A 25,585-nucleotide genomic window follows, 5' to 3' on the forward strand; every position below is an offset into this window, starting at 1 on the left:
GCATTTCTGGAAGAGGGCAGTTCTGGAAGAGGGCAGTTCTGGAAGAGGGCAGTTCTGGAAGAGGGCAGTTCTGGAAGAGGGCAGTTCTGGAAGAGGGCAGTTCTGGAAAAGGGCAGTTCTGGAAGAGGGCAGTTCTGGAAAAGGGCAGTTCTGGAAAAGGGCAGTTCTGGAAAAGGGCAGTTCTGGAAAAGGGCAGTTCTGGAAAAGGGCAGTTCTGGAAAAGGGCAGTTCTGGAAAAGGGCAGTTCTGGAAAAGGGCAGTTCTGGAAAAGGGCAGTTCTGGAAAAGGGCAGTTCTGGAAAAGGGCAGTTCTGGAAAAGGGCAGTTCTGGAAAAGGGCAGTTCTGGAAAAGGGCAGTTCCGGAAAAGGGCAGTTCCGGAAAAGGGCAGTTCCGGAAAAGGGCAGTTCCGGAAAAGGACAAATCTGGAAAAGGACAAATCTGGAAAGACATTCCAGGACAGCGTCACGTTTTCTCCTGACAGGCCTTAGTCTCGACAACAGGAAGGAACGCGTAGCTCTAAAACTGCGAGAAGGGACACATTTTTACTCACCGGGATTAGCTCGGTGAGCACGGCCAACTAATGTAGGTTTATATACGCTGGTACACCTGTTACGCTGCAGGTAGAGTAGACTAGCATAAGTAGTAGAAAATAGTCAAATACTGGTAACGATAGTACATAGCAGTAGCGCCCATAGTGGAAGACTAGTAGGACTATCATTCTTAGAATAAAAAGCTGCAGTAGTAATAATTGTATTAGTATCAAGTAGGACCTACTAATGTATTAGGTGGAGGGTTGCTTATATATGATGTAAGGTGTCAGGCAAATCCAACACCTTTCATGAAAACCCTGACATGATAAGCAAATCCAGTAGTATGTCACATAGCTCCGAATAAATCGTGACATTAAATTAACCAAAGTAATACGAGTAACGAGTGAGCAAATGGAATACCACAGACTAACACAAGAATGCCTAAATGCATGTCATACCTTCCCACCGTTAGACAGACGCAGTTCCGAGGGGAGAAACGAGAACAGAAGCCGCGAGCAGAACCGTGTAATCTGGAAGGCCCTACGATAAGGGACGGATACCCACGTCGCCAGCTAACCGCTAGGACCACCCCCAGCCCATGTTAAAAGCTAGAGCCCTCCAGAAGAACAGTATAGATCTTACGATAACACAAAAAGGGCCAACCTAGCCGCAAGTTTTAGCGTGAGACTTTTCCGCGTCTCTGTTACGTCAGGACCACCCCCCAGCCCATGTTAAAAGATAGAGCCCTCCAGAAGAACAGTATAGATCTTACTTTAACACTAAAAGGACCATACCAGCTGCAAGTTTTAGCGTGAGACTTTTTCGCGTCTCTGTTACGTTGCAAACTTTAAAAACATTGCCCCACCACGAAAAGTATAAAGTTTCTCATTGGATGGACAGAATTTTTGTAGGCGGAGCTTAAGGTTAACATTGAGACCCTGACTGGTCAGATGAAAACACAGCCAGATAGTTTTTTTTAAACCAACTTCGGAAAAGTTAGGAGAGAGTTCCTTCCGAGACGGCGAGGTGAGCGGAGCTGTGCTGCCCGCCGCCCCCGACAAGGTAATGAACGAACGCGATGCCGCATAACAGCGCATAAAGCTTCACTCAGAACTGCAGAAGTCTCATCTGTTACACCCCCTTTTTGCGTAATACTAGTGTCGATCGTCAATTAAAGCTCATGGTGTTCACATTTGCCACTTGAAGTAAAAATCTGAAACGCGATGATTTTTCTGTCGTAGTTATTGAGAAGCCACATCAGCCACTGTAATTTACGACAAGTTAGATAAGTAATTAAAGATAATTGAGGGTCGCTGTAGACCATTTTGAGAGTTTTCTCTTTTGTGAAACTTAATTTAAACCTAGATTATAGATGTGATATGGCATAGGTCATCCTTCGATCCATTGTAGAACTTGGAAACCCATTCAGGGAATATTCGTTCACATTTTTGTTGAACGCAGTTGGTTTTGACCATCCTGTATTAAAACATTTCCTTTTATCAATAGTGCAATGTATAAACAATGTTTTGTGAGTAGAATAAAATTTCCAATGGTAAACTTAACTGCTTTTTCGACGTTATTTTACCAGCTAACTAAAAATAGGAAAGCCTTGAACATCTTCCACTAAATTTAGTTAGTATTAAGATTCTTGTACAGGGAGTGCAGTGGAGCTGACGCTGAACTCATTAAGTATTTGGTTATATCATCGCTAGTCTCACTGAACTCTTCTGAACTCTACATGTCTTGTGTGGTCTGGCGTCTCCTTACCAGCAACAGGTCCCAAGTTCAAACTAGTCAATTCCCTAAAAAACACGCTCAGAGCGTCGTTGCGCGAAAGTGGTAGGGGGACACGATACAGAACAGACACCACGCAGAATGATAGAATGGTGTACTGAAGAATTTTTTTTTAAAAAAAAGCCTTTGGAAAATATTTGCTTCATTAAAATGTGAATAGGCAATAACAAGCAGGAAAGAAATTTTTAACGGCACTGCATTGGAGCGTTACCTTTGTTAACATACGAAGCTATTATTGAGATCTGTTTGATGCTACGGCTATAGCGCAATACCGCAACGTCACACACTGTACGCTACGCAATCTAGAGTTACTATTGTCTGGAAAATGTTCCACATTTTCTTGACGAAGCTCACAAGTATCCCACACGACATGGCTGCTCGGACAGTCAGAAAAAAAAGTAGCGTGCCTCACGCATATGTCTGCTGCCGTCGCCTCTTGCATAAAACATCATGCCCGGAAGTTTTCGTTCAACTTGTGTTGTCGTCCAGTGCCCCCATATCGACCATCACGCACTCGACCGAAGTTTGTATACTCGCTGGGGTCCACTGGGCACTTCACGTTAACTTGCAGCCCTTCGCCACGGAGCTGCGAGACATCCCAGCGTGGGCCGCGATTGATGATATGTAGCCTTTCAGCTGGTTCTCACCACTCGTACGTGCGTCTGGAAGGTGTTCACAAACGCACCGAATACAAGCTCACTAGGCAATATTTTGGTTATCTTCATAAAGTAAAGGCTATGCCTTGTCGATTTAGCCACGTACCTCTCTCCATTGCCATCCTCTTCACTTCTTCATACGATTTAATCCCCATATCTTCTTTGATGTTATTAAAATACGTTGCTCTTGGCCTGCCTCTTAGTTTTTTCCCTAAAAACTTTTCCTTCAAATACATTCTTTAGGAACTGGTTGTGTCTCATTACGTGCCCTATCATTTTTGATTTTCTTCTTCCTATATAATTTATCAGCGTTCTGTTCTCATTCACTTCTCTTAAGACCTGTTCATTACCTTTTCTATCTACCCAGCTTGTTTTCGTCATTCTTCTCCATATCCACATTTCTATTGCTTCCGGTCTCTCTTTCTCTGCCTTTCCCAGAGTACACGCTTCACATCTGTATGTTAAGACACTCCAGACCAAAGTTTTGGCAAACTTTCTCCTACTTTCTGGGCTTATATGATTGTCTGCTAGCAAATTCCTTTTATTTTGGAAAGCTTGCTTTGCCAAGGCTATCCTTCTCTTTATATCAGTGATACATTTATTGTCGTCAGTGATTGTGCTCCCCAAAGAACAGAAGTTCTCAACCTGCTCTAGAACACCATCCTCTAGTTTAATATTAACTTTACCATTTTCTTTTCTCTTCCCCACTACCATAGTTTTTGTTTATCTCTTATTTATTTTTAGATTAAAATCTCTTAGGGTTTTGGCAAATTTTAGCAACATAAACTCCGTTTCCTTTACTGAGTCAGCAAGTACTACTGTATCATCTGCAAAACGGATACAGTGTATTCGTTCCCGTTAATTTTAATTCCTTGGGTTATTCTTTTCAATTCTAATATTTTAGTAACCTTCATAAAAAACTGGAGTGCTGTTCACGAGGTACAACAACATGATCGGTTTCGGTTTCCAGCTGTTATGCTGTGGGGAAGGAGGCGTGGGTGTACTGACCTCCAAGTCTTTGATCATTGTGGTACACTCACAAGTCAACGTTATTGTGACGCTGTGGCCCCCATCCACCACCTCCTGACGCTGACCAATGAGCTACCGGGAGCGGACATTTAAGAAATAGTTTGAATTGATAACACGAAAATGCCTACCTTTTTTGTAGCGCTACTTATTAAACATTTATTGCGGACAGAACTGAAGATGCAGAAGAACCAACAGTTCTCCTCCTCCTCCTCCTCCTCCTCCTCCTCGTTGATACGGGGTCTGAAGTTTGGATCATTGCACACCTTTTCTCACTGCTCCCTTTGGATGCGTTTATAGTGTTCAGCCACCGTAATTTACGTCTTCCAAGCTGTCTCTGGCCTTCGACAGTGAGATGATAGACTGAACTGATGACTAATATGAGCGGTGTCTGTATGTTGTGTCCTTGCATCTCCTCATTGGTAATAGCCACTCCAGTTGTCGGATCGTTGTGTTGCTGATATGGTCGAGCAGAGAAATGTCGAATGATCTTCTCAGTGTCCGCATTTACAAGACGTATAATGATCGCTCAGTAGTTCTAGATGTGGGCTAGCAGCCGGCACCATATAATGCAACTGGCCTTTCAACTGTGCGGTAAAATCTTTGATTTTAGGTGGATAGGCATCTTCGTATCTCAAAGAATTCGAGTGACGTCTCTGAACTGCATCCAGGTCGCTTTGGTTTTTACTCGCATATCCTCATTCACACAGCCGTCACTCTGTAGTCGAGAACCTATATATCGGGATCTATCCAGCTTGCTAAGAGGAACTCCATTAATTTATATAGTTCCTGGAGATGGAATCGTTTCGATGTAGTAAGTATTGGGGATGTTTAAGCGGAGGCCAAATCTCTGTAGACTTGAGCTTCAAGGTCGTCCCTGGCATCCTCCGCAAGCATCGCATCTTCAGCGTACAGCATTGTCCACGGTACACACATCTGTGAGTCGCGCGTTCTGGTATCCCTTATGGCAACAAAGAGCAGCGGAGACACAACTGAGTCTTGATGGGTGCCAATTGACACAGGGGAGCAATCAGTGTGTCCTGCTGAGCATCGCACCCGGCTGCTGGTGTTTTCGCATATCATTTTCTCCCAGTTTATGTAAGTTGAAGGAAATTAATGATCGCGAAGAGCATACCAAATCATCCAATGTGGTGCTCGATCAAATGCCTTCTCAAGGCCAAGAAAGCCAAGATGTAGTGGCTTCCTTTCCTCGCGGAACTTCTCATCAGCTGGTGCCCAGCAAAAATTGCAGCTGTGAAGCCACATCGCAAACCCAGACTGATTTATTGAGACCTGGACTATGTCCCACAGCCTTCTCTCAAGGATGTGATCGAATATCTTTCTAGCGTCAGATGAGCCGGACTGAACAGTAGTTGGTATATTCAGCAGGTTCAAATGGTTCAAATGCCTCTGAGCACTATAGGACTTAACATCTGAGTTCATCAGTCCCCTAGAACTTAGAACTACTTAAACCTAACTAAGGACATCACACACACCCATGCCCGAGGCAGGATTCGAACCTGCGACCGTAGCGGTCGCGCGGTTCCGGACTGAAGCGCCTAGAACCGCTCGGCCATACCGGCTGGCACATTCAGCAGGGTCACTCTTGCCTTTAGAATAGGTAACTGTGATACTAGATGACCAAACGGTGACTATATGATCGCAGTGAATGTCTCTAGGGAAGTCGTCTGATGTAGGAGCCTTTCATTTTTCGTGTTACGAATGGCAACTCAGATGTGATCCAATAGTGATATTGTCTTTAGGTATTTACGGCTATATATACACAGATACTTCGCAAGCCACCATAAGGCGCGTGGCGGAGGGTACCCTGTACCACTAGTAATTTCGTTTCCTGTTCCACTCGCAAACAGAGAGAGGGAAGAAAGACTGTCTGTACGCCTCCATATGAGCCCTAATTTCTCGTATCTTATCTTCGTGGTCCTTACGCGCGATGTATCTTAACGGGAGCAGAATCGTTCGGCAGTCAGCATCAAATGCTTGTCCTCTAAATTTTCTTAATAGTGTTTCCCGAAAAGCACGCCGCTTTCCCTCCAAGGATTCCCATTTGAGTTCCCGAAACACTTACGCGTTGTTCGAACCTACCGGTAACAAATCGAGCAGTCCTGGTCTGAATTTCTTGGACGTCTTCCTTCAGTCCGACCCAGTACGGATCCCAAACACTCGAGCAGCACTCAAGAATAGGACGCGCCAGCTTCCTATACGCTGTCTCCTATATAGATGAAGTTCTCTTTCTTAAAATTCTTCCAATAATCCGAAGTAGACCATTTGCCTTTCCCACCACAGTTTTCACATGCTCGTTCCACTTCATATCGCTTTGCAACATCACGCCCAGATATTTAAACGACTTGACTGTGTCATGCTGGACACTAGTAATGTTGTTCTTCCTACTCACCCACATTAACTTTCATTTTTCCACATTTAGGGCTAACTGCCGTTCATCGCACAGACTGGAAACTTTGTCTAAGTCGTCTTGTATCTTCCTACGGTCACTGATGGAGGAAATTCAATATTGTGTATTTCACTGAAACGTTCTCATCCACGTCCCAGAATATCTGTCTGTCATGGAGCCGCCGACCATTCTTATCTTGTACTCGAACGTAGTATTCTACATCCCAACAGTTGCCACAAAGTATTTTAGGGAAATCACGAAAATCTAAGAATCTGTCGTCGGGTTTGAATTTGAGACCTATCCACTGCGCCACCTTAGTCGATGAAGGACTGGAGGGGAAACTTTAGAACAGACTATTCTGAAATCCACATGTTTCACCGCTATGTGGATGATCCATTTGTCGATAAAATTTGAGTGATACAATTTAAATAAATTTTTACAACATCCGAACTCTTTTCATCTAACGTAAATGAGAGGGACTGCTCTAGGTTCTGAATATTCCTCGAAATCAGTTTTTAGGCTGATCATAAACCTATCACCATTAATTCTACGAAAACAAAGCACTTAATGTGTGACTTGTAACCGCCCTGTTAATTTGTTGAAAACTTAGTCAGCCGGTGTCGGAATTTTGAAATGAGAGTAAGAATGTCACTAAATACTTCGCGTGAAACGCCGTTGCGACAGAGGCAAAGGTCAGTTGTGGAAACTAAGCCACTGAATGTTAAAAGTAACGTTATTAAGGAATACACCCGACTGAATGCACAAAATAAGATGGCACGTACATTCGCGAGTGAGTCGTTCAAAATAAGAATTAATAGTTCAAGGGAAATGGGTCATAAGTGTAGTTACGTCGTACACTCAGTTATATGCGAACGTACGATCGGGATAGAGGTACGTACGTTCTAAGTACTATCTTTCCCCGTAGCCTGGGCAAAAATAATTGTGGTTAAATAATATTTATTCATCCGAAAAAGAAAATAATCGGACTTCGTTATTAAATGAAAAGATAGATTGCAAGTTGTGAATGTCGCGGTAAATATGACGTAAATATTGACATTGACGGTCACGAAGGGAAAGAGATTAACACATTAACGTTTCTGTATTGTTGAGCAGCGCCGTTGTGAAGCTCGTTGCCTCCATCCAAAGTCTCCATCCAATATAATAATAATAATAATAATAATAATAGTAATAATAATAATAATAATCTTCCAGAGTTACAGGAGCTGGGATCCACGGTATCGTAAATGAGAAAATCGTATTGTTTCAGAAGTCACTTTCATTATTTAGCACAATTTCTCTTGAAATTACAAAGCACTTAGTTTATACGTCTTATCACTCGGACGCGAGAAAAACGAAAGGTAACTGTTACTAAAACAAATAAACGAAGAACGCAAATTTTCTTTTGTCCGTCAGTTTTAAATACTTTTCACATGGATCTTTGGAATGAGAATCGAATAATTATCTATATATTTATTAATAAGAAAAAATTATTCTTTACAGACTCCATCAACACAATTTCCGTAAATATGAGCGTCACCATTTACATAATTTATAGATTGTACTATTGTTTTAAAACTTGTCATTTGTTATTGTGAGAACAAAAATAGCTCATAAGCTGAACAACTGCAAACGACTTACGAGAATGCAGCCGGGCAACGTCTTCGACAACTGCTGATATTGAGGCAGGTGCATACCCTGTAATTTTCAGCGCACACATTCATTGAGAAGCTGTGCAAGAAAATTTAAATCTCCTTGCAAATCAAAATCTTCATTTTTAAACTTCGTGAGAAACAATGTTCCTGCTGCTTGAACCTCCTGCTAGCAATAATCAATGGCTAATGTTCGTATTAACTTGTGCCTCCATTTCATGACAATTGTTAAGAGATGATTCGAACATTGCCTTTGTTGCATTACGTACAGAAATTTAATGGAATATAAATTGAAATCTGATACATTCTGACACATTTTCCATGCGTTGCCGAGTACGCCATTTCATAAAGCTACTTAATTCGCGCGTATACACGATTTGTTACTTTGAGTAACTTGTGTAGTTTCACGCGTGTTGTTTCGATTTAATTTGTCGTTTTTTGTTTCCAACGTTTGTCTAGCGTATTGACTGTCCGCCGAACTAGCGCGCTGCAGATAGGCGTTGTGTGTCCCAGGCTGGGAAGTGTTATGCTATGGCTCCATCGCTTATTCAGATAATCGACCAGTTAGTTGAAATGTTCAATTAATGATCAAATAATTTTTACTCTAATTAATTATTCACAACTGTGGTTGATATACCTGGAATTAGCAGTGTTTGAATGCTTTGTGGGTCACTGTTCGTGTACAATTCAGTAACAGATTCATTATGCAATAATTAACTGGGGTTTTCTAATAACTAATTAGGCTTCTACATTGGCTTTGTACTGGAATCAGGCTTTTAGCACAGTACGCAACTTCTACATGATGCAGGAGAAAAAATAATTAATTACGAGAATTTACTGCGACGTGCTCACATCGTGAGAGTGTTCTCGTGTAACACGTAAACACCAATACTTTACATCAGTCGTACTTCACCACTATGACCTCAGTCGTTAAATTCTTCTTTGTCGTTACCATTTATAATAACCAAACTTAAAGAAAAATGCGAATAACTTAGGGAAATGTGTGTGTGTGCTACAGCACTGCAACACAGTTACAGACAATTAGTACAATATGGAACATAAAATTGGTGCGTGTGGACGTGCTGGAATATGTCTCCCCAACACATGAAACACGTGCTCTATGTAATTTAAGTCCGGGGAGCGGGCAGCCCAGTACACTCGTCACTTATACTTTCGTTCGAAGGCTTCCTCCGCCTGCACTGTTCGATGCGGACCTCTCTACTGCGCAGGTGGAGGTGGTCTTAGAACCTGAGGATATTCAGCGAATGGAATGGTCTGCCTGTCCCCCCCGACTTGAATGCTATCGAGCACGTGCTTCATGTGTTGGGGAGACGTATTCCAGCACGTCCACTTGCGCCAACGACAATGCAGTCCAGCAGTTTTAACCGCCCAGTTGGAGGAATGAAACATTCTGCAACAAGAACTCCTTAGCAGTCTTGTGGTTGCATGGGAGCACGACGCAGAACAGGCACTGCCGTTCGTGGTCACCACACACGCTATTAAGAATCATGTTCCCCTCTTGTAATCGCCAGGGGACCGTATTAATTCGCGGTGACTTCAGTGCAATTGTTGCCTTTTATCAAAAGTGTAAGTCTCTTTGCGAATTTCTTTCAGTTATCTTCTGAAGTATACTGTAGCATAGCTGCTGGTAAGCCTTCCTGGATGTAAGGTTGTGGTCCAAGAAACTCTTCTGTTCCTGACGTTTCGTCCAGGACTGCGCTGGACACCCTCAGAGGCGCTCCTCCGCTGAGTCTTGCTGACAGTCCTGGACGAAACGTTAAAGGGACAGAAGAGTTTCTTGGACCACGACCTCACATCCAGAGAGGACGACAGCTGTAAAAGTCACCGCGGAACTGAATGTCATGTTCGCGAACCCAGTCCGCACCAAAACACACGAAGAGGGCTCCATAAGCTGGGAATTGCAGGAATTCCAAAACCAGTCACCAGTGAAGTAAATGACCGTAACAGGAAAAGGTGGTGCAGAATCCTTGAAAACCTCGACTGCGCTGCAAAGGGAGAATGTCATTTGTTGGATGAATCTTGTTGCACACTATGTCCAACTTCTGGACGAGTTAGGTCCAAAGAGAGCAACTTGACGGGATTTCGGTGATGATTTAGGCAGACATATCGCGGTAATCCATTGGCCCCATGATTACTCTGCAAAGTCGCATTACTGCCAAGTATTATGTGACCATTTTGGCTAATGAGTTTCATCCAGTGGTACACTTATTGTTTCCCAATGGCGGCGTGTTCCCAGACGACGGGGCCTGTATTCGCACCGCATGCTTCGGCCACGACTGGTTTCTTAGGCATGAGGATGAATTTTTGCTTCCCCCTTGGCCACAAGAGACCCCAGATGTCAATATTATTGATCATTTGTGGTCTAATTAGGAAAGAAGGGAGCGTGGTCGCATTCCACCTTCATCGTGGTTGCTGAACTCGCCTTTATTTTGCGGAAGCATGATATGATTCCCCTGAAAACCATACAAGCCATGTATTTATCCATTCGGAGACGATTGGAAACTGTTTTGAATGTCAACGATTTACGCACACCGTACGATAATGTGATATGTTTTTTGTGTTTCCATGTTTTTGTCCAGCTCCTGTAGGTTATGTCGAAGATAACGAGATGGGAGGCTTCTGTTCACTGGGAGGATGCTTGGTAAATGCAGTCGGTCTGCAAAAGAGACTGATTAAAATGTAATTGTATGACGCATCCTAGTGTGTGAGACCTGTGCGAAAAAGGATTAAGAGGACAAGGTCGGCACTAATGATCACTGATGTGCTTGAGTCATAAGAAAGTATTACGGAAATTCTGATAAAACTGAACAAGTTTACACTACAGCGCGAGCGTAAGTATTTACGAAATCATACTTCCAGCGTTCCACACACGACTGGAACGGCAGGAATCCTGAATAATTGGTACAAGGAGAAATACCATTTGCCGAGTGTGAATATAGACTATGAAACATATTGTGTCTCTATACAAGCTGGTGGCTCCCGTACGCCTTCACTGCACTGTGCAGATCCTGATCACAGGGTTTATACGAGGGACTTTCAATTATCAATAAAACACATTTTTTTCTCGGCCAGTTTCTGTTGAAAGAATACGGAATTTATTGTGGGACATCGAGGAATATTCCCACTTTAGCCCCTAGATCCAATAGGTGGCGACGCTATACATCGCCTCCAAAATGGCGTTTGTCACTCAGGTGCGTTTCAAGCTGAGAGCTGTCATTGAGTTTCTTTTTGGCGGGAAACCAAAGTACTGCTGAATGTCTTCAAGGAGATGGCAGTGAACAAAAGCACGGTGAGTCGTTGGGCAAGGCCTCTTGTGATGATCGCAACAAGGTCGTTAAATAAATAAATGGCGTGTGACGAGGGCGTCCCGTCGGGTAGACCGCTCGCCTGGTGCAAGTCTTTCGATTTGACGCCACTTCGGCGACTTGCTCGTCGATGGGAATGAAGTGATGATGATTAGGACAACACAACACCAAGTCCCTGAGCGGAGAAAATCTCCGACCCAGCCGGAAATCGAACACGGGCCCTTAGGATTGACAGTCTCGCGCTGACCACTCAGCTACCGGGGGCGGGCAACAAGGTCATTGAACCATATCCATCTCCAGCGTCCTCGCCTGCCGCACACAGCTGTGACTCCTGCAACGTTAGAATGTGCGGACACACTCGTTCGAGGTGATCGACGGATCACAATCAAACACCTCACTGCTCAACTGGGTGTCTCTGTTGGTACTGCTGACTCATTCGTCCACCCGTTGGGGTACTGAAAGGTGCATATGACCGCTGTGTTCCTCGCCTCCTAATAGAAGACTATAAAGAGCAAGGAAGGAACAGCTGTGCGGAATTGCTTGTACATTTCGAAGCTGATGCTGACAATATATTGTCGTATACCATTACAGGCGATGAAACAAGCGTTCATGTAGTCATGGCGATGAGTCCTCTGGGGTTCTCAAAGGGGTGTTTTGTTTGATGTCCTCCCTTAGCGTGCAACGATGAACTCAGAAGTGTATTATGCTGACCTCAGGAAACTGAAGAAACGACTTTAGCGTGTTCGTCGCCAGAAATAATGCAAATCAACTTCTCCATGTCAACGCAAGGCCTCACTCGAGTCTGTGCACCCGGGAGGAGCCCACAAAACTTCGTTGGCCTGTCTTCTTCATCGACTCTACAGGCCAGATCTCTCACCTTCCATCTGGCCCATTGAAGGGTGCACTTCACAAGAAGAAGTACGTGGATGATGGGAAAGTTATTGACGTAGCAAGACGGTGGCTCCGATGTCGACTAGTACAGTGGTACCATGTGGATATACAGGCCCTCCCAGTAAAGTGACATAAGACTGCCACACTGAACGGAGATTATATTGAAAAATAGAGCATTTTATCTAAAAGAGAGGGGAAGAATATGGTGTACCGGAATCCCGACAAAAACCAACTGCTTCCAGAAAAGAAATGTTGCACTACTTCTTGAACACCCCTGTTACTACGGCGTTCTTGCGAGCTTCGGGAACAACGCAAATGAAACATGGAGAACAACGTCAGACTTGTCGAAAGACTGCTGAGATTAAAAGTGTAAATGATAATGCCTTCGCCATGTGACTTACTTTGCTTGCTTCTTGGCGCACTATTACAATTTGTAGGTACTACCAAGCGATTCTTCAGTTAGCGTACATATTTCATTGTCAGTGTTATTACTCTGTTGCAACATTACAGAATACATCATGTAAAGGCGTACCGAGTGTACTGCTGATATGAGACATACCACTGTTGTCCTTTCGAAACAAATTACATTGCAAGTAGTACTACACGTGAAGATCATTATATCAATTATTTGATCATACAGGGATCGTCATGTTAATACCTATTACACGGTGTGTTAGAGCACGAGCTGACATTATTATACAGGTTGTCAACAGGGACTAATGACAGGTCTACAACGACGCAAGTAAGTACATTCTTAGCAGTTAAATCGTCAACAGAGTTATTGGTAACCGAATGTGAGCTGTGTGAATTATTCATAATCCTGTGGCGATTATAAAAGAGCATACACCACATATATTGGTGCCAATAACGCTCTATATATTACCAAACGACTGAAACGGTGGTTTGTTAATGTTGTAGGTCACCTATCTGGAGGCTCCGAGGGTCAATAAAATTTCCTATTCAGTGTTTGATACAATTATTGACCGAATTTCAAAGCGTAAAATGCTGTCATAATCTACTGGTTAAGTCGTATAATTTTTCATTGAAGGTTAGCGCAAGATGTCAACTATTAACGTAAGAAAAACTGTACGTCTTTAGTCAGTGTAAGTCACGGTGTACAAATTACCCAGAATTATACTTAGCGACTTCCGATACACTTTACACACAATTTCAAGGTCTTTTCTCGCTGACATCCCTCACAAAATAATGAAAGAAATGAAGTTCATTCCGTACCACATTATCGCTGTTCATGCAGTAAAACTTCATTATCAGTATAAAGTTTTAATTTATTACTTCTTTACTACGAAATCTTTTCGCAACACCTTTTGCAGACAATATCCATATATACCACTGAACGTACTTGCAAAATTATGTCTTTGTACGACACATAGCTCAAGAAATATGTCATCATAAACACTGAGATGCTTGAAAAACTAGCTTTTCTTAAAACGGAGACTAAATTATCCAGACTACACTCATCCATATGAAGGTTTTACATGATTAACGTCAAATATTTAACACATCAACTGATTCGTGAAGTAATCAAACGTTTGAGGCTGCTTTACATATGTGAGTTAGATTCTTTAAAGAATCAGGTGGCAGAGAGGTTGCTGGTTTAAGAAGTGCTTTACTTATGAGGTCATTGCACAAGTATCTTTGGTCCTTATGTAAAGTTGCTGACAAAGTACACGATACCTTAAATTCATGCCGTGATATGCCACGTGAGTGGTGTTAACGTGACGATTCCTGTATGGTCAGATAATGAAGATGATGTTCCTTGAAATAAGACAATCTCGGTTGTAAATATTTTTTTTATTTACAGGAAATGATGCGTTTCGCTCTTTAGGGGCGTCATAATATTGGCCTAGGGTGAAAATGACAATAGCGAGGCATGTGCAGATTAAAATGAGAAAATGGAGCTAATATAAAATGCAAAAAGAGGCAAAGTTTCAGGCTGTGCAGACGTCTCTACATTTAATCATAACTTGAACTTACGTAAGAATTAATTCGTTCATTAATTCCCACAAATATGGCATTCTTGACCTCTAGACGACAGGCAGCGTATCTGATTTCGAAATAGTAAGAATTGGATGTTACCAAGTAACAGAATACTAGGTACGAATTTTCAGTACGTAAATTATGATGTTATAATACTGCACTAATGATGAAATGTGTGTGTTAACTGCAGAATAAATTGACAGTGGGTGTAATAGCAATAGCCTATCCAGAACAGAAGATGATAATGGTCAAATGGGAGAAGCATTATCAAATAGACAGTGACTCCTACTAATAAGAGATTAAAATGAATTGCAGCTAATCATCTTTTGTACGTTCCAGTTCTCCTTACTTCCGCGGCTGCTAAGGCAAAATGGGAGAGAGATTCTGCACTATGCATGACGTTGTCTCTTCATTTTTGCTTAACCAAAACATGTTCCAGCACTTTTAGTGATAAGTTCATGTTTTTTTATTTATTATTCTGTCTGAAAATTGTTGTAACATGATAGCTTCTTGTGGACGTTGTGTGAATTTAGGCTTACAGCTATTTATTGCAGAGCGATGTGAAGTGGGACAAGCATGTAATGGCAGCTGTGGGGAAGGCGGATAGTCGTCTTCAGTTCATTGGTAGAATTTTGGGAAGATATGGTTCATCTGTAAAGGAGACCGCTCATAAAACACTAATACGACCTATTGTTGAGTACTGCTCGAGCGTTTGGGATCACTATCAGGTCGGATTGAGGGAGGACATACAAGCAATTCAGAGGCGGGCTGCTAGATTTGTTACTGGTAGGTTTGAACATCACGCGAGTGTTACGGAAATGCTTCAGGAACTCGGGTGGTAGTCTCTGAAGGAAAGGAGGCGTTCTTTTCGTGAATTGCTACTGAGGAAATTTAGAGAACCAGCATTTGAGGCTAACTGCAGTACAATTTTACTGCCGCCAACTTATATTTCGCGGAAAGACCACAAAGATAAGAGAGATTAGGGCTCGTGCAGTGGCATATAGGCAGTCATGTTTCCCTCGTTCTGTTCGGGAGTGGAACAGGGAGAGAAGATGCTAGTTGTGGTACGAGGTACCCTCCGCCACGCACCGTATGGTGTGTTGCGAAGTATGTATGTAGATGTAGATGATACTTGCTACTTCAAATATCACCTGCCGACTCTGTTGGATTGTAGCGCTTAGATGCGCCAGATCCGCATCAGTAGATACCGGTTTTAACAGGTTTTTAACGTTTATGATTCATGTTACTTAAAATCCGTCTTGATTGCAATTTTTTTATTATTATTCATATGACCGGTTTCGGTTCATTCAGAACCATCTTCAGATCTGGTATTTCAGTTACAGGAGTAACCCGCCCAAATCCAGCAACTTTCACATGCATGATGTGACGTAGCATGTGAAAGTTGGTGGATTTGGACGGGTTACTCCTGGAACTGAAATATCAGATCTGAAGATGGTTCTGAATGAACCGAAACCGGTCATATGAATAATAATAAAAAAATTGCAATCAAGACTGATTTTAAGTAACATAAAATCACTGATTGCTGTTATCCCATAAAACATTATGTCTGTTTTTGCAAAGTTTATGGTTCACTGAATCTTAAAAATAGACTCTCTAAGGAACATTTTAAGCCAATAAAAGAATTAGACTAAAAAATTTTTCTACCCTATTCTGCTCTCTTAAAGTGAAATTTCCGTGCAATTTTTTTTTTTGAGCTGCAGCCGCGGAGGAAACAGCGGACAGCTGCCGGGAGGCTAGACGGCCGTTACCTGGCGGTGTAGTACTCTATGAAGGAGATGACGAGGTCCAGTGATCGGCTGACGGCGTCCCAGCTGAGCCAGGAGTCGCGCCTGGCGGTTATCTGCACCGGCGCTGGGTCCGGCAGCCCCCACCAAGAGTCCAGCGAGAACGAGCGCAGGCTGCCCAGGCCGGGGAGCGAACCCGCGTGTCGGTAGAACAGGTCGCCCACCCGGCTGCGCGACGCCATGGCGAGACTCGACACCGGCCGGTCACCCTAACAGAGGCCTCCGCGTCGCCCGGTAGCCGCTTTGGCTCGGCTCCGCGCTTCATGTGTTGCGAGGCGGGTGACGGCGGACTAGCCGCTGGGGGACTTCGTGGCTGCCGTGTGGCCGACGCGTGACGCGTGCTCCGCGCATGCGCACTCTGGCGCGTCTCTACACCGGCCCACGTGTTGGGTAGGGCTAGGGATAGGGATAGGGATAGGACGGCGACGCGTGGCGACTCGTGCACACAGAGAATTCCTGGAGCTTCTAGTTGCATTTCTCGAGAAGCTCACGCGAAACGGAGCGGCGGACTGTAAGGATGGGAAAAACTGACCGGTTAAAACTCTCTGAATAACAGGTATTTTTCGGTATTTGTCTGGTCTCCGTTATAAGAGGTATTTTATTTTCACTAGTAACGGGTAAAAAAGATTTAGAAAAAATATGTAAATGGTGCGAAAAGTGGCAGTTGACCCTAAATAACGAAAAATGTGAGGTTATCCACATGAGTACTAAAAGGAACTCGTTAAACTTCGGTTACACGATAAATCAGTCTAATCTAAAAGCCGTAATTTCAACTAAATGCCTAGGTATTTGTGGCGTGCGTACTGTAAGACCTTCAGACGACACACCATCAGATTATTGGACTTGTCGCTCTAACGAAGTGGGCGACTTCAGCAATATGTCTCGTGGTCTTATCGTGGCGTGTTTATCTTCTGCCGTTAGGTCAGACGATAGAAATGCCACTTGCACGCTTAGAGTAGCAGATTGACGGTGACCAACTTCAAACAGAACTTGATTAATTTTTACACGCAATTATTAAAATAATAACAAGCATTAAAATTACTTAGCTTGGTTCTGGATGCTATTAACAATCGAAAATCTGAAGTTCCTTCGGTATTGGTACGTTAATCTTATTCTCACATATATCTCTGATACTTGACAAAAGTGTCTATACATTTATCTTCATGGCTAGGTACAGGAATATGGTAATCTTATTAGGCGCAGGCAGAAACTTGACTATAGACTGGTACAGACAAATGTAGAACTCGTACAGACTGGTACAGATTGGTGCAGACTGGTACAGACTAATGCAGACTGGTACAGACTAATGCAGACTGACTAATCGGAGGTCTGCACAATCGTTATAATATCTCGCGCGTTCTTGTATCACTGTGCGAGTGTGATCCGCGAGGAGAAAAGGTTCTACATTAGCAGCAATCTCATTGGCTGCGTTACATATTAATACGCAGATCGGCGGAAGCAGAATATGGTCCGTCTCTTTGGCAGCGCCATCTCGTAGTGCGGAGACGGACGAGCGCTCTGCCTGCGCTGTTGTGCTTAGCGGGGCGCGCTCTAGGGGGAAAGTTGTGTACGCTCTGACTACGCGGAACTATGTACGCAACAGTATTACCATTACGAACAACTTAAATTGGAAAGAACACATAGAAAATGTAGTGGGGAAGGCTAACCAAAGGCTGCGTTTTATTGGCAGGACACTTAGAAAATGTAACAGACCTACTAAGGAGACTGCCTACACTGCGCTTGTCCGTCCTCTTTTAGAATACTGCTGTGCAGTGTGGGATCCTTACCAGATAAAATCGACGGAGTACATCGCAAAAGTTCAAAGAAGAGCAGCACGTTTTGTATTATCGCGAAATATGGGAGAGAGTGTCACGGAAATGATACAGGATTTGGGCTGGAAATCATTAAAAGAAAGGCGTTTTTCGTTGCGACGGAACCTTCTCACGAAATTCCAATCACCAACTTCCTCCTCCGAACGCGAAAATACACTCCTGGAAATGGAAAAAAGAACACATTGATACCGGTGTGTCAGACCCACCATACTTGCTCCGGACACTGCGAGAGGGCTGTACAAGCAATGATCACACGCATGGCACAGCGGACACACCAGGAACCGCGGTGTTGGCCGTCGAATGGCGCTAGCTGCGCAGCATGTGTGCACCGCCGCCGTCAGTGTCAGCCAGTTTGCCGTGGCATACGGAGCTCCATCGCAGTCTTTAACACTGGTAGCATGCCGCGACAGCGTGGACGTGAACCGTATGTGCAGTTGACGGACTTTGAGCGAGGGCGTATAGTGGGCATGCGGGAGGCCGGGTGGACGTACCACCGAATTGCTCAACACTTGGGGCGTGAGGTCTCCACAGTACATCGATGTTGTCGCCAGTGGTCGGCGGAAGGTGCACGTGCCCGTCGACCTGGGACCGGACCGCAGCGACGCACGGATGCACGCCAAGACCATAGGATCCTACGCAGTGCCGTAGGGGACCGCACCGCCACTTCCCAGCAAATTAGGGACACTGTTGCTCCTGGGGTATCGGCGAGGACCATTCGCAACCGTCTCCATGAAGCTGGGCTACGGTCCCGCACACCGTTAGGCCGTCTTCCGCTCACGCCCCAACATCGTGCAGCCCGCCTCCAGTGGCGTCGCGACAGGCGTGAATGGAGGGACGAATGGAGACGTGTCGTCTTCAGCGATGAGAGTCGCTTCTGCCTTGGTGCCAATGATGGTCGTATGCGTGTTTGGCGCCGTGCAGGTGAGCGCCACAATCAGGACTGCGTACGACCGAGGCACACAGGGCCAACACCCGGCATCATGGTATGGGGAGCGATCTCCTACAATGGCCGTACACCACTGGTGATCGTCGAGGGGACACTGAATAGTGCACGGTACATCCAAACCGTCATCGAACCCATCGTTCTACCATTCCTAGACCGGCAAGGGAACTTGCTGTTCCAACAGGACAATGCACGTCCGCATGTATCCCGTGCCACCCAACGTGCTCTAGAAGGTGTAAGTCAACTACCCTGGCCAGAAAGATCTCCGGATCTGTCCCCCATTGAGCATGTTTGGGACTGGATGAAGCGTCGTCTCACGCGGTCTGCACGTCCGGCACGAACGCTCGTCCAACTGAGGCGCCAGGTGGAAATGGCATGGTAAGCCGTTCCACAGGACTGCATCCAGCATCTCTACGATCGTCACCATGGGAGAATAGCAGCCTGCATTGCTGCGAAAGGTGGATATACTGTACTAGTGCCGACATTGTGCATGCTCTGTTGCCTGTGTCTATGTGCCTGTGGCTCTGTCAGTGTGATCATGTGATGTATCTGACCCCAGGAATGTGTCAATAAAGTTTCCCCTTCGTGGGACAATGAATTCACGGTGTTCTTATTTCAATTTCCAGGAGTGTATTTTGTTGACACCGCCCTACATAGGGAAGAACGATCACCACGATAAAATAAGGGAAATCAGAGTTCGTACCGAAAGATACAGGTGTTCATTCTTTCTGCGCGCTATACGAGATTGGAATAATAGAGAATTGTGGATGTGGTTCGATGAACCCTATGCCAGGCACTTAAATGTGGAGTATCGATGTAGATGTGGATGTAGATGAAATGGAATATCAATTAGCCACAGCAGCAGTGCTAAACTGTTTGGTTTATGAGTAAATCTTTTTGAAAGAACGACTGATTTTTATTCGTAAAATTTCCATTGCTGTGAAATAGTGTGTTATTAGAGAACAGTAGTACGCAACCTTTGTTAGATCATTACCCCTGAATGCAGCTAGACATTAGCTAGTACCCGCACCCTCCCCCCTCCCCTGCCCCCAGCTGTCTGCTGGGCCGCCCCTACCCCCCCCCCTCCCTCAACATGATGATCAACTTTAGCACCTAACTAAACTGAGAATGAAAGACTTTGCTTGGAACAGTTATTTTTAAATGGTTCAAATGGCTCTGAGCACTATGGGACTTAACTTCTAAGGTCATCAGTCCCCTAGAACTTAAAACTACTTAGACCTAACTAACCTAAGGACATCACACACATCCATGCCCGAGGCAGGATTCGAACCTGCGACCGTAGCGGCCGCGCGCTTCCAGACTGTAGCGCCTTTAACCGCTTAGCCACCACGGCCCGCTCGTTATTTTTAAAATGATGAAAGATGTGAAAGGTGGACGATATATATGGTGTGTGTGTTTTAGAATGAATGATGGCGCAATTTTCGGTGCATCGCAAGTGCTACCCACAACTCCTTCTCAGGTAAGAAAGCTGACTATCCGCAGTGAGGGTAGACCAAGCAAGTTCAGATGTGTACACTACACTTAATGTTTGTGAATCACTTTATTGCTGGATACCTTACTTCTGCACTGCCACCAATTGAACTACATCAGGCTGCTAATGCTTCGTGTCTAACCAGCTAAATAATATTAATAATATTAATAATAATAACAATAGTAATGCGTACAGCCTTATGTAGCTACTGCTGTGTTGTGTCAATTAATTTACTTATCTTTTTCGAAGCGAGTAAGTAAGAGTGATTTCAGGTGTGCCGCAGGGGAGTATCGTAGGACCGTTGCTATTCACAATATACATAAATGACCTTATGGATAACATCGGAAGTTCACTGAGGCTTTTTGCGGATGATGCTGTAGTATATCGAGAGGTCGTAACAATGGAAGATTGTACTGAAATGCAGGAGGATCTGCAACGAATTGACGCATGGTGCAGGGAATGGCAACTGAATCTCAATGTAGACAAGTGCAATGTGCTGCGAATACATAGAAAGAAAGATCCTTTATCATTTAGCTACAATACAGCAGGTCAGCAACTGGAAGCGGTTAATTCCATAAATCATCCGGGAGTAGGCATTAGGAGTGATTTAAAATGGAACGACCATATAAAGTTAATCGTCGGTAAAGCAAATGCCAGACTGAGATTCACTGGAAGAATCCTAAGGAAATGCAATCCGAAAACGAAGTAGGTTACAGTACACCTGTTCGCCCACTGCTTGAATACTGCTCAGCAGTGTGGGATCCGTACCAGATAGGGTTGATAGAAGATATAGAGAAGATCCAACGGAGAGCAGCGCGCTTCGTTACAGGATCATTTAGTAATCGCGAAAGCGTTACGGAGATGATAGATAAACTCCAGTGGAAGACTCTGCAGGAGAGACGCTCAGTAGCTTGGTACGGGCTTTTGTTGAAGTTTCTAGAACATACCTTCACCGCGGAGTCAAGCAGTATATTGGTCCCTCCTACGTATATCTCGCGAAGTGATCATGAGGATAAAATCAGAGAGATTAGAGCGCACACAGAGGCGTACCGACAATCTTTCTTCCCATGAACAATACGAGACTGGAATAGAAGGGAGAACCGATAGAGGTACTCAAAGTACCCTCCGACACACACCGTTAGGTGGCTTGCGGAGTGTGGATGTAGATGTAGATGTACATGCAATTTGTGGACGACTGCAGGTACTATTTGGACAACTTGGAGAAGATATTTTCTTGAGATATTTAGCACATTTTTTGTGTATGGCTCACTGTCATCATTAGCAATATACGGGGAAAGCACAACGTATATGTGTAGTGGGTGGACTATGTGAGGTACCTGTAACCTCTACCTGATTAATGCTACTAAGAAAGTAATTATTGATAATTTATATAATCCATGTTAGAGTCTTACAGAATTGTGATAATAGTATCGACCATTTGAAAGTAATTAAGTTTTGTGATTAAGACAGAATAACAGAATAAAAACGGCTCTGAACACTATGGGACTTAACATCTGAGGTCATCAGTCCCTAGACTTATAACTACTTAAACCTAACTAACCTAAGGACATCACACACATCGATGCCCGGGGCAGGATTCGAACCTGCGACCGTAGCAGTCACGCGGTTCCGGACTCAAGCGCCTAGAACCACTCGGCCACCGCGGCCGGCTAGACAGAATAAAATCGTTTAGTTTTTATCCCTGAGAAAAGTTTATTTTACCCCTCAGAAGGTAATTCCCCCAGGTTGGGAACTACTGAGAAAATAGGAAAAGCGATCAGAGCTATTTTAATAACAATGCCAATAGAAGCGAAGAACAAACAAATGGCATAAGAATTGGTGCAGCACTGATGAGACAATAGCCATGTGGTGGGGCCTATTAGTGGCACCTATGTACATGCAGTGCACGTGACTTGGTCTCTTACTGTCGTCGTCGGACAGAATTGCTCCATCCCTAGTCTGGAAGTATTTTACGAAGTGCAGTGTTGATGAAGCACAATGTTTCATTTTTTTATAAGATTAAAAACGGGAGAAGGCACAACAAATGTTTGACATAATGTAAGGAGAAAACTTAAAACCTTACAGTTCATTCTTAGTTTATAATAAAAATAGAAAGCAACTGATCTGATGCCTGTGTAGCTGCAACATGCCTTTATCTGCTTTTTAGCCGTTGAAAATTGACAAATTAACATGGAAAATAGAGTTTTTCAACTTCAGTTTTCATCCTTTAGCACCGACTATTGGTAAAGTCCAAACAGAGCTATGATCCCAGATTACATCATGATTATTGAGCAGAGTTTCTAATATTACAATCAGTAGAAGTATGCTAGTGGTTTTCCCTAAACCTTAACGACTTATCACTTTCTGAGAAAAGCAGCTAACGGTTTATGTACTATTTTTTAATTTGCCTATTTAATATTTTGATGCGACGTGTCATGAATCTGAGGGAGGGAAAATGTTTCAATCTTGGTGCGATTTCTGCGTTTATTACAGAAAATGATAGGAAGAAGACCGAAGATCGTTTATTTTAGAATCAAGTTATTTTGAGCAGTTTTAACAGTCCGGTTAAACTGAAGTTGAAAAAAAAACCCTGATATACCCGAAAAACGGTTGTTTCAGCGGTAACTGCCATCGAAATAGCACAAAGTGGGGCAACTCGTTTTAAAACCTGTACATAAGAGAAAAATAGATGTTATAAAAATCCTAAAAAAACTTTGTTTCTTTCAGATTCTTTGGATCACTGATTTGGAATCCGATGTTGGAACTACAAAATTCGAAACGGCGGATCTAATTTGGCGGATCACACATAATAGATTTGCCGTATTCAAGTAAAACTTCGAGAATAAATTGTGAGGTCGCTTGTAACGAATTAGAAGTCGAAATTTCCGAACTGAGTGTTTTATTCCGTATTTTACATTTTTCGGTCGAAATCATTGTCACGTTCCTCGCTTGCTTTCAGGAGGATCGCTGTTGGGTTGTCCACTGGGCCATGGTTCCAAGAGCACGTCTTTTACGTGGTCCCTCGAGATGTATGGATCCGAAGACGCCAGAAGCCAATGTAATACGACGTGCATCGTTTTCTCACGAGAATGCTTGTGTGTAAGATCTTCGTGGTGACGCCACGTATTTTTATTACGAGCTTCCTGCACATCTACAGACAGCCGACCAATGGGCAACGGGAGCAGCTTTGGCTACGGGAATTACCGCATCAAAATTATGTGGACTGATGTCGGCAATGGGCATAACTGCAGAATAATTGAGTTGGTCCTTGTTAGCACCAGACTTTCGAGAAATTAACATTTTTTCAGAGCTCTTAATAGATACATTTTAGTTCTACAGTTCTCTGTACTGAATTTGAATAGTTCTGCAGCATTTCACGAAAAAACTATTATTAGGAGAAATTTTAATCTTCTAAAAATTTATTTGCCAATTTGCGACAAAAATTATGATGAAAATTCCATATAGCTCGCTATGGATTTTATACAAAACCCTAATGACATTTTTTGTCCACATGAAAGTCCATGAGATAAATGCAATAATGAGGGACGCATTTTTACCGTGTGACACTGCTGCCCGGTAGAAAAATGACCACTAAAAGCGCTCTAATACGTGCATACAAATACATTTGAACTCCGTAGCTATAATAATAACGTAGCAGCAGATTCATTCAGAAAAGTGGAACTAGGCAGAGGAAATTTTGTAGCCAGGGATTTAGGATAGTATCGATAGCAGTTTAGTTCGAATTCGATATGTGTCAGTACATCGGATAGGATAGAAACGTCATAAACGTACCTTCTGGAGTGCTACTCATCTTATTGCATCCTGACAATTAGGCAGGATCGCTGTGATGTGGTAATCAGGTCACAAAATCAATATCTGAAAAATGTGTCGCTATTCGACTCACTATATACAGTCACAGCACGTATCATACCGATACTAGTATCAGTCCTACAAAACGCAGGACACTAAAGTCAGAACGTGCTCTTTGCTTTCCAAATCAGTCCAGGTTTTGAAGCGAGTTGGTCCACCGTGCAGGCAAACGTCACTACTATATTCTTAGTATATAATTTTCTAAGAAAAAAAAACAACGAACCATGAAGGTATTACCCTAATGGGACGGAAATCTGTTGATGTGATGAACATGTACAGACAAAAAAATGATCGCAATTTCAGGAAAAATTTAATGATTTTTTCAAGGGAAAGAGCTTCACAAACTGAGCCAGTCAATAACGCGTTGGTCCTCCTCTGACCTTTACGCAGGCAGTTATTCGCTCATGCACTGAATTATGGAATTGCTGGATGTCTTCCTGGGGGATATCGTGCCAAATTCTGTCCAACTGGAGCGTTAGATCATCAAAATCCCGAGCTGGTTAGAGAGCCTCGTTCTCAATTGGGAAGAGATCCGGCGACCTTGCTGGCCAAGGTGCAGTTTGGTAAGCAGGAATCTCGGCCTGGAATCTCGCTGACTGGAGTAGAATTGTCGCAGTGATGAGTCCTGCTTCGAACTGAGTCTTGAGGACCAGCGAAGACATGTCTAGAGACGTCCCGGACAGCGTTGGGATACCAACCTGTTGCCTGTCAGACGGCCTGACAACCAGGAATTATAGGCTGGGAAGATGTTTCTTTTCATAGCAGGATCCCTTAGTTTGTCATCTGCGCTACCGTTACAGCACAGCGGTACGTCGACGATATTGTACGCCCAGTTTTGTTACCTTCCATGCCAAGTCATCCTGGGCTTCCACTTCAGCAAGATAATGCCCGCCCACGCGAGGCGAAACTTTCTACTGTTTGTCAAACCCGTCCTTGGCTAACAAGGTCGGCGATTCTTTCCGTAATTGGAAACATTTGGAGCATTACGGACCGCGCCCTCCAACAAGCTAGATTTTCGCCAGTTGACCTGAATTCGGCACGATATATTTCAAGAGGGCATCCAACAACTCTGTCAATAATATATAAAGATGGTACCTATTCTTTCGGACATGTCCGAAAGAACAGATACCATCTTCATATAGTTAAGGCTAACCGGCCATTGACCTCCTCCTGTGCGGATGCACACGTATTGCCCGGACTCTTACGGGCTCTTACTCTGCCGCGAGTATTGAGTGTAATGGGCAGGGGCGCTACGAATGTAGTGTGTGGACATTAAGTTGGTAATGTGGGTCTCACAGGGAGCGTGCAAGGGATAAGTCCCTGCAGTCGCACTATCCTTTGTGCCCTCGGTTGCTCAGATGGG

The 25,585-nt window shown here is 43.8% G+C and overlaps 1 protein-coding gene across 1 annotated transcript in view; it reads right to left on the reverse strand.

The window, feature by feature from the left end:
- LOC126100460 (synaptotagmin-7-like) overlaps window positions 1-16,294 on the reverse strand; it is a 151,398-nt gene extending 135,104 nt beyond the window's left edge. The window contains exon 1 of the mRNA XM_049911067.1: window positions 16,050-16,294. Within this exon, the coding sequence (XP_049767024.1) occupies window positions 16,050-16,267 (218 nt within the window). The 5' untranslated portion in view covers window positions 16,268-16,294. The remainder of the gene's footprint in view (window positions 1-16,049) is intronic.
- Window positions 16,295-25,585: the final 9,291 nt, after the last annotated feature.

This window comes from Schistocerca cancellata, chromosome 9 (assembly GCF_023864275.1).
Source record: "Schistocerca cancellata isolate TAMUIC-IGC-003103 chromosome 9, iqSchCanc2.1, whole genome shotgun sequence".
Lineage (NCBI taxonomy): Eukaryota > Metazoa > Arthropoda > Insecta > Orthoptera > Acrididae > Schistocerca > Schistocerca cancellata.